Below are 9,306 nucleotides of genomic sequence, written 5' to 3'. Positions count from 1 at the left end.
TCACGAACAACTTTTTTCCATCCACTTATACTTTCCCATGACCACCTTCACTGATTTCATATTGATCATTGAATATCTTCTGTCTGACCCATATCTGGAAACTCAAAATTGGGCAGAATGTAGATCAAGTATTACAGAATAAGAATTTTGATATGTGGAAAATGTGTTTTTTGTAGTCCCGAGCAACTTTTTTCCATCCACTTATACTTTCCCATTACCACCTCCACTGATTTCATATTGATCATTGAATATCTTCCGTCTGACCCATATATGGGAGCTCAAAATTGGACAGAATGTAGATCATGTATTACAGAATAAGAATTTTGATATGTGGAGAATGTGTTTTTTGTAGTCCCGAACAACTTTTTTCCATCCACTTATACCACCTCCACTGATTTCATATTGATCATTGAATATCCTCCGTCTGACCCATATCTGGGAGCTCAAAATTGGACAGAATGTAGATCAAGTATTACAAAATAAGAATTTTGATGTATGGAGAATGTGTTTTTTTGTAGTCCCGAACAACTTTTTTCCATCCACTTATACTCTCCCATGACCACCTCCACTGATTTCATATTGATCATTGAATATCTCCCGTCTGACTCATTTCTGGGAGCTCAGAATTGGTCATAATGTTGATTAAGTATTATAGAATAGGAATATTTTTGTGTAGAAAATAATTTTTTAATGATAGCGGGCGTATTTTGTCACATTAACCTCTTTTTGTTAGGATTAATATATTTGTTTGCATACTTACCGATAAATTTGCAACATATGCGAAATGAAAATAACGAGTAGGTGTCATACAATATTGATTAAATGTGATTGATCTTTCTATTATACGGCACAGTCAAACTGCGAATCGAAGTATGTTCGTACATATGGTAGATTTATAAAGTTATTAAATATAAACACGCTTGTAGTTATGTTTATTTATTCGAGAATTTATTTTCTGGTTTTCATAATTGTACAACATACTGATAAAATTTATTAAAAGGACCATTTCTTCGTGGAAGTAATTTATTTAAATTTGTTCCGTCAAATTCGCGTCATCCACTTCTTTCTGGTGAGGGAATTCCCAGCTTTTAATTTTCAAAGTTAGGTGGCGAATTGACAACGATAAATAAATCCCAGCATTTATTTATCAGAGGTAGGTGGCGCTTCGGTAGCTGTTTAGCAGGTATTCTTCTGAAAAGGTTCTTGTCTCGGACTGGTGGTTCAACCAGCATGTGGGCCGTTTCACGGCGGTATTGCGCGGTAGCGACACCTGCAAACAAAAAATGGAAACAAGAAATGGAGGATTATTCTAAACATGTTTATATCGGCTGCAATGATTTGCAACTTTTTTTTTGTTCATTCAATAGTGCAAATAGATATCAGCAATAAAATTAAACTCGGAGTAGGAGAAACTCAATTTCAAATTTTATACTAAAAAAGTAATTTTTTAGCGTAAACTACGATTAAATATGAAAAATCTTCAGAAATGTGTGAAATTGAGTAAGGTTAGATTTTATCGGATCAACATTTTATGTAATCAGAGGCCAGTGTAATCTTGATTTCTTGAGTACTAGTATATAGCGATCGAGTACCGTTTATTTTTTGTACTTTATTTGTTATTTCCGGCATTCGAAAAATGGTATTGAACTAAGTTGAATGCTCCATTCATTAGCTTTTGTTAGTTTTCGCACAAAAAAATTAAGATAAACGTTACCATCGCAGAGTTAACATATGATTTTTCAAATGAATTTACCCATTTTTATAAGAAAAATCATTAAAATTGTAAAGTAATTAAAATATTTCCTAGCGATTTGAGAGCTTTTAGTGAAAGTATCATCTCTTAACAAGCAGCGCCTCGACATTTCATTTTGGCGTCATTGTGACAATTATACATAATAATGGGAAACGTGCAAAAATTTTGCACAGATTGTTTTTTCAGATTTATGAAAAATAATGCCTGGCATCCTTGGAACTGTGGTTTGGTTACACGCAGCATTGCCAAATTGACAGATTTGTCTGGCAAATGCTAGATTTTACTCGCGACACCCAAACGAACCAGATCTTTTGCCCGATTTTCCAAATTTTATGAGATTTTCCAAATTTTCCTAAATTTTGACAGATCTTGCTAGATCTTCACAGTTTTGGCCTCTAAACGATTGGTATGGAGACCTTTTTTGCTCACTGAAAATGGAGCCCGTCAAAAATTTCCTTGTATATAGTAAACCCAGACAAATCCAGATAAATTTTTTACGAATTTTCCCAGATTTCGTCAGATTTCCCAGTTCTTTACGAGTTTCGGCCTCTATGCGATAGGTGGTGAGATCTTTTATTTTTGCTGACTGAAAATGACGCCCGGTCTAAATTTCCTTGATGTAATCCAAATTTCCTATATATAGTAGACCCAAATAAATTTTTGAGTCAGAGGCAGATTTTTGAAAAAATAACCTGGCAACTCTGTATTCGTCAGATAAATCTGGAAACCTGGCAACGCTGGTTACACTGCAACTCGTCGAGCAGAGATGCCATTTATACAGATTTATCTGTAGAATAAAAATTGTCGCAAAACTTAAATTTAGAGGCGCATGAGCTGTCAAATCGGTAAGAAAACAACGATTTCTTATGAAAACGGGCAAATTCATTTAAAAAACCATAGTAGAAGTTGAAGAAAAAGTTTTTACTCTGAGGTGGTACCCACATTATCGAAATGACGGAATGCGTAATGAATTCTTACTCGACTGCATGATTTTTCAGTGCTCGATCGGTTCAGTGCTAGAATTTTCGCCTGAGTTGGCTGCTCGATCAACCTGATTGACAGTGACATTATAAATGTCATTGAATATTCGCTCATTTTATGAATGTGTTAGTGTAAAATTTAGGCGACTTAAGCCATTTCATTACACTCCAGCTAGAGGAATGGATGATGCTGACTAAGGTACGTTCCGCGATCACGTTTATCCGAATTGTCCACCGGTATTCGGTCTTTCGGTATACACTGTATAACCCGGGATGGATAATGGAGATGGTGCTCAAATGCGAGGAGTTGTGGAGTACAGTTGACCAACCAGCGGCAGATGCAACTGAAGCGCAGAAATTAGCTTGGACAAAATGCGATGAAAAGGCTTTGGCGACGATTGTGCTATTTGTGGAAGATGGACAATTAAATCTGGTTAAAACAGCGAAAACGTCTCGCGAAGCGTGGAATCAGTTGAAAACATATCACGAGAAGACGACAATGACATCGCGAGTGTCCTTATTACGAAAAATTTGTAGCCTGAACATGGCTGAAAGTGCTCAAAAGTCGCGTCGAACGTTTTGGTGATAAAAGCGAGAAAGCAATGAAATCGCAAAGTAAAGGGTAAAGCAATTCAAAAAAGGAGAAAGTCAGTTTTCATTGTCGGAAAACCGGACACTTCCGGCGCGACTGTCGGCTGCTAAAGCAGCAGCAAAAGAACGGTGAGTCAAGCGGATGTAAGCAGAACGGAACTAAAGCAAAACAAATTGCTGAAACAGACAACCCGATGTGTTTTGTCTCCAGTAGCATTCGGCGAAATGGTTATTGGTATGTGGATAGTGGATGCTACAGCCATGTGACCAACGATAGGTCGTTCTTCGACAAATTTAATGACAGTGTCAAGATAGAGGTTGTGCTGACGAATGGATCTACAACCAAATCCGCTGGAATCGGTGAAGGTTTTGTGAAGTGTCTTGGTGTCGACGGTAAGGCACGACAAATCCTAATGAAGGAGGTTTTGTATATTTCGGATCTTGACAGCGGCTTGCTTTCTGTACGGAAGTTGACTCAAAAAGGGTTTGCTGTGAAGTTTGGTGCCTCGAAATGTGAAATCGTTAATGGTGATGGCAAGCTAGCGGCTGTAGCGGACTTGTGCGGCAACCTGTATGTTTTACGATTGGCCGAAGAAGCAAATATTTGTAGCGAGAAGCAGCATCTGCAAAATTGCCAAAACACCTGGCACCGGCGCTTCGGGCATCGCGACCCAGCGGTACTAAAGCGGATCGTCAAAGAGAATCTCGGCGATGAATTTACCATCCAAGATTGCGGAATAAAGATGGTATGCGAACATTGTCTTCAAGGTAAGCAATCAAGAATTCCCTTTCCAAAAGTGACTCAAAGTAGAACCAAGTGGGTTTTGGATTTGATCCATACGGACGTATGTGGTCCGATAGCTGACGTTACTCCAGGTGGATGTCGTTTCCTGATGACTCTTATTGACGATTTTAGTCGGTATACTGTTGTTTGTCTTTTGCGGCAGAAATCCGATGCAGCACGGTGCATCAAGAGGTATGTGGCTCACGTAAAGAATCTATTCGGTAGAGCGCCATGCATCATTTGATCTGATGGGGATGACGAGTACACGAATCAAGAGCTGAAGGAATTTTATGAGTTGGAAGGAATCAAGTCTCAGTTCACTACTGCATATTCACCTCAGCAGAATGGCGTGGCTGAGCGTAAAAACCGTACCCTGCAGGAGATGGCCACACGTATGCTGCTGAATGCAGGGCTTCCGAAAAAGTATTGGGGCGAGGCGGTTATAACTGCATCATACGTTCAAAATAGATTGCCTCGCGGTCAGTGAATACGACATCCTATGAAAATGACATATGAAGAAACCTTCATTTAAACATTTTCGGATTTTCGGGATCGCCGCTTATGTACACATTCCTGATGTGAAGCGGGTGAAACTAAACAGTAAAGCACAAAAGCTAGTTTTTGTAGGCTATTGTGAAGATCGTAAAGGTTATAGATTCCTGGATCCGGCATCTAACAGAATTACTATCAGTCGGGATGCACGGTTCCTCGAATTGCAGAATGGTTCGCTGATGTTCGATCGAAGGTGTATACAGAATGAAGAGTTGCTGATTGATTATTATTATTATTGTTCGTTTATTTAGGACCTCGGCTTTAACCGTTTGGTCATTCGCCGAGGTGATATAGTGTTGGGAGGGGAGTTTGGGGATAAGTGGGGTGGGTGGGATTTATAATTACATTTCATTTGACATAGTTACATTGTTTTGGAAAATATTTTAGTTTCGTTTGCCTTTCATTGTATTTCCTGTGGATGATCCTCAAAATTTTACGTCCGGGGGTCGACTCTGTTAAGTAAGTGACCTGCAGGTGTCGTTGTCCTAGGACCGTTCGCTGTGGAGATAGGGTTCCCCCATGCTGCTTGGTTGTTATTCTGACTCATAGGTGCCGTTGTCCAGCACCTCTTTAGGGAGAGAATTTTTTCACTATAGCTGCTTAGTTTTGCTTCGAGCTGGGCGGTGTCGACCTAGTTGTGTGCGATTTGCTTGGTTGCAATTGAGCAATTTGACGTCTCATTTACTCACACCGATGCAGAGTGCGCAGATCTATTCATATACGAAATTAGAATGTGTGCGAGCCGAAGTCAAAGTTTGTTGTGGGTTCAATTTTACACTGAGGTAAAACATTTTTGACTCATAATCATACACTGCGAAAAATGCATACAGAATTTCGAAAGCTATGTACTCATGAACCAAGTAGAAGACAGTTCCATTACGTGATATAGAGTTTCATGAACGATTTTGTGTCTTTCTCAACTGTTCTCTTGGCATTGCAGTGTTTTTTATTGCATATATGTCTTCAATAATTGGCACGATGCGGCTCGACAAAATTCACTGGGTTATTTCGACACACTCACACTTGCATTAAGCTTTCAACTGCTGAGAATAGCCACACCAACACATTCGCACGTGGATTGGACTATGCTGTGTGTTTTCTTTTTAACTTCGGGCTGCTTCATGTTGGTCGTTGACTCGATTCGCGTGATCAGCAGTTTTATGTTTGGTGGTATCAGTATTTTTCAGCTGAATTTGGCTGACTTATACTCTTGGCGATGTTGAACTGGATGCTTTGCCATTCGGTATCGGAAATTGATCGGTTTGCGGTACGTGGGTCTTTATTTTAGGTGTCCGAGTGATTGTCAGCTGCTATCGGTGCTATTGGATAAACGCTTAGCTGTTTGTTTACGCTGCCGGTAGGTATAATTTTTTATCTAGTTGGCAAATGAAGTTAATTTCGATTTTGTTTTAGGTTCCTCTTGCGTTTTTGAAGACTTTCGGTCGTAACTTCCACGGTGTTTAGCAAGGGGCAAATCACTCTAAACTCTAGACAATCTCATACTAATAAACTCATGTCATTCCAAAATAATTTTCTCTAATCTCATTTAATTCCAACTAGTCTAGATAAGTTTGGGTAATTTAAAACTAATCCAACCTAATTTTGCCTAATCTTGTTTGAAGTGTATCTGTCATTCGAACTCCCACGCAGTGATGCCATTTATACAGATTTTTACATGCGCATACAGATTTAATACGGAGTACAGATTTTATACAGATTTTTCAAATTAAATACAGATTTATACAGATACCACAAAAAGTAAGAAAGAAATAATGAAACTTTTCCATCTGAGCGTGTTTGATTGCCCATATTAAAATGAAATTTTTTTCGTGCAGCTGTTTAATGATGAACGCTGAAATACATTTATATCATAATTTGAAACCAATTTAAACTGATGTTCAAGGAAGTCATGGCGTCATGAAACTTTATTGTCAGACTGAAAAGTTGTATGACAAAAACAATTAAATTTCGACGTTGAATGTTCTTGTCAGTGTGGCAAGGACTTACGATATAAAGGAATGCTCCTTACATCTGCCATTTTATAACAATAATCTAATGGAATAACATCTTTAAACATAATTTTATTTCCGAAATTTCCATTCATTAGTGAATACAGATAAATTCAGATTTTTATACAAAGCAATACTGATTTTCTATAAAAATATCTGGCATCTCTGCTCCCACGTTTCCAGCTTCTTATGTCAAAATAATGCTTTTCCAGATCTCGGCAAAACTTCTCTAATCCCATTCTAATCCAACGAGATCCCTGCTAAACTTTTTTACTCCCGGTAAAACTTGTTTGAGTTCAGACAAAGTTTAGAGTGATTTGCCCCTTGGTGTTTAGTATTTTGGTTTGGGCACTCAAAGACATTCGAGTAGGTTGGCATCTCGGAGTAGTTTAAGGAGTGCATGTTCGTTGTCCGGGTTGTTGTTGAGTACCTCACGGATAGAGCTGGGCAGACTGTGATGTCTGCGAAGACCGTGAAATTTGGGGCAGTTGATGAGAATGTGTTCAACTGAGAGCCTGACGTTGCATATGGGGCAGGATGGTGGTTGACAATTTGAAATGATGTGTGCATGGGTGCTTCTGGTGTGGCCGGTTCGCAGTCTGGATAGGGCCCGTTGCTCCATCCGGCTGCTTCTATCGATCCATTTATCGGGTTCACCTTTAACTTTTTGGGTGTGCCCAGAGGATGCTCTCCAGGTTCTGATGAAGTGGTGTAGGGCTTTTGTATTGACGAAATGATGAGGTCCATAGCTGGGACCGTTCTGGTAAAGTAGTGGTTGTTGGACCTGCCTAAAGCTGCGAGTGCGTCTGCTTCTTCGTTGCCGGGGATGCCAGAGTGTCCGGGTATCCAACAGAAGACCGTCTGGTTGTTGAACTGTTCTTCTATTGCTTGGATGAAGGGGTGTAGGGAGTTGCCTGCTTCGAGGGCGGCGAGGACTGCCAAGGAGTCGGATGGAATTATCGTTGGAGTGTTGGGAGGTTTGGATTTGATTGCGTAGAGGATTGCTGAGGCTTCAGCCGAGAATACTGAGCATGTTGAGTGTAGCCGAAAGTTGTGATTTTATGTGCTGTAGATACTTGTTCGTTCAGTTTGGATCCGTCGGTAAAAATTTGATGATGATAGGGGTAGTTCTCTTCTATTAGTCGGTGCAAGTGGGTTCGGACTACGTTTGATTGTGTTCCTGCCCGGAGAGTGTGGGTTAAACTGGTGTCGATGCGTGGAATTTTTGTAAACCAATTCCGCCGGCGGATCTGCTGTATCCTGGCAAGTTTGGGCATTCTGGTATTATTGTACATTAGGTACAGGTTTTTGGCAATACTGAGTAATATTCGATTGTTGCCTCTTGTTCTTTGTAGGAAGCCGAGAGTCCTTTTGAAAATGGTGATATTGGCGTACCATTGGAAGGGTAAGACTCCGGATTGAACGCAGGCAGCGAACACCGGGGTGCTAGGTAAAAGGTTGCTTGCCAGACGGATTGAGCGGTTGTAGAGAGGAGCTAATGTCTTCTGCATGCCTTCCCGGTTTAGGCAAGTGATTTCAATTCCATAGAAGATCCGGCTGTTGTTTAAGGCCTTGCTGATGTTGAGAGCTGTTCGTCGGTTCCATCGGGGGTGGCAGGAGCTTATTGTTTTGATAAATCGCAGCCGACTTTCGCAGTCTTTTTTAATGTTCTTGAAGTGGTTGTTGAAAGTGAGCTTTCGGTCGATCGTGATGCCGAGTATCTTGGGCAGGCGTTGAAAGGGTATGTTAATGTTATCCAGTTTAATTGGATTTCCTGCAACGACATGGTGAGAGTTGCAACAATGTGCAATGGCGCATTTGTGGGGTGCTATGAAAAATCTGACAGCGTTCGCCCATTGGCCGATTTTCTTAACCGCGGTTTGGATCTTCCTGCGAATGAATTTGAGGTTTTTTCCTGTTGAGACGAGGATTATGTCGTCGGCATAGACCAGTATGTGGAGTTTGCTTGTTATGTTTCGGAATACAGGGTTCATTGCAATTAAAAAGAGTGTGACGGCTAGTGCGGAGCCTTGGGGTACCCCGTTGGTTTCGGTGAAGGTTGATGATCGGTTTCCTCCTATGGTAACCTGGAATTGACGATTTTGAAGATAGTTGCTGAGAAATGCACCCATGTTGCCGGTGATTCCTTCTTTAAGTAATGCTGATAAGCAGTAAGCAATGATTGCTGATTGATGTTTCATCTAAGAGTAGAACTGAATGTCCAAACGAGTCGTCCAGTGTTCTACCGACCACAAGAGCGCAAAACGGCGCGACACAACGAAAGCCACCTAGAGAACAGCGGCGGATTCAGGAGGAGTCTACTGATTCAGAAGAAGAATTTTTCGGTTGTAACGAAGATGGTGTAAATGTTGGTCATTCAGACGGCGGTAGTTTACCGAATCGGAGTACTAGAGGTGTTCTTCGGCAACGCTTGAGAGATTACGAAGTGGACGTGGCAATGATTGCACGACTTGATCCGACTAGTTACACCGAAGCATTGAACAGCCCGGAGCGATCGTTGTGGCAATCCGCCATGCAAGATGAGTACGACTCATTGATGAAGAACAATACATGGTCGTTGGTAGAGTTGCCTGCTGTTCGTTCGCCCATCGGATGTAAATGGGTTTACAAACGAAA

At 40.6% G+C, this 9,306-nt stretch overlaps 1 protein-coding gene across 1 annotated transcript; it reads right to left on the bottom strand.

Annotated features, from left to right (window-relative positions):
* Positions 1 to 7,021: 7,021 nt before the first annotated feature.
* On the bottom strand, positions 7,022 to 8,801 carry LOC131428920 (uncharacterized). Its single transcript, XM_058592979.1, has 3 exons — positions 7,874 to 8,801; positions 7,190 to 7,694; positions 7,022 to 7,130 (listed from the first exon to the last, which is right to left on the bottom strand). The coding sequence occupies exons 1-3, from the start codon at positions 8,799 to 8,801 to the stop codon at positions 7,022 to 7,024; spliced, it is 1,542 nt and encodes a 513-aa protein (XP_058448962.1).
* Positions 8,802 to 9,306: the final 505 nt, after the last annotated feature.

This window comes from Malaya genurostris, chromosome 2, assembly GCF_030247185.1.
Source record: "Malaya genurostris strain Urasoe2022 chromosome 2, Malgen_1.1, whole genome shotgun sequence".
In the NCBI taxonomy this organism is placed as follows: Eukaryota; Metazoa; Arthropoda; class Insecta; order Diptera; family Culicidae; genus Malaya; species Malaya genurostris.
The sequence above is the reverse complement of the archived record's forward strand: the minus strand, read 5'-3'. Positions and strand labels throughout refer to the sequence as shown.

Excerpts from the sequence above, each read along its gene's own strand:
- LOC131428920 (XM_058592979.1), bottom strand. The coding sequence starts at position 8,801 with ATGGGTGCATTTCTCAGCAACTATCTTCAAAATCGTCAATTCCAGGTT. Across the intron at positions 7,695-7,873 it reads AATTCCACGCATCGACACCA|TATTCTCGGCTGAAGCCTCA; the intron begins GTTTAACCCACA and ends CAACATGCTCAG. Across the intron at positions 7,131-7,189 it reads CATCCTGCCCCATATGCAAC|ACATCACAGTCTGCCCAGCT; the intron begins GTCAGGCTCTCA and ends CGGTCTTCGCAG.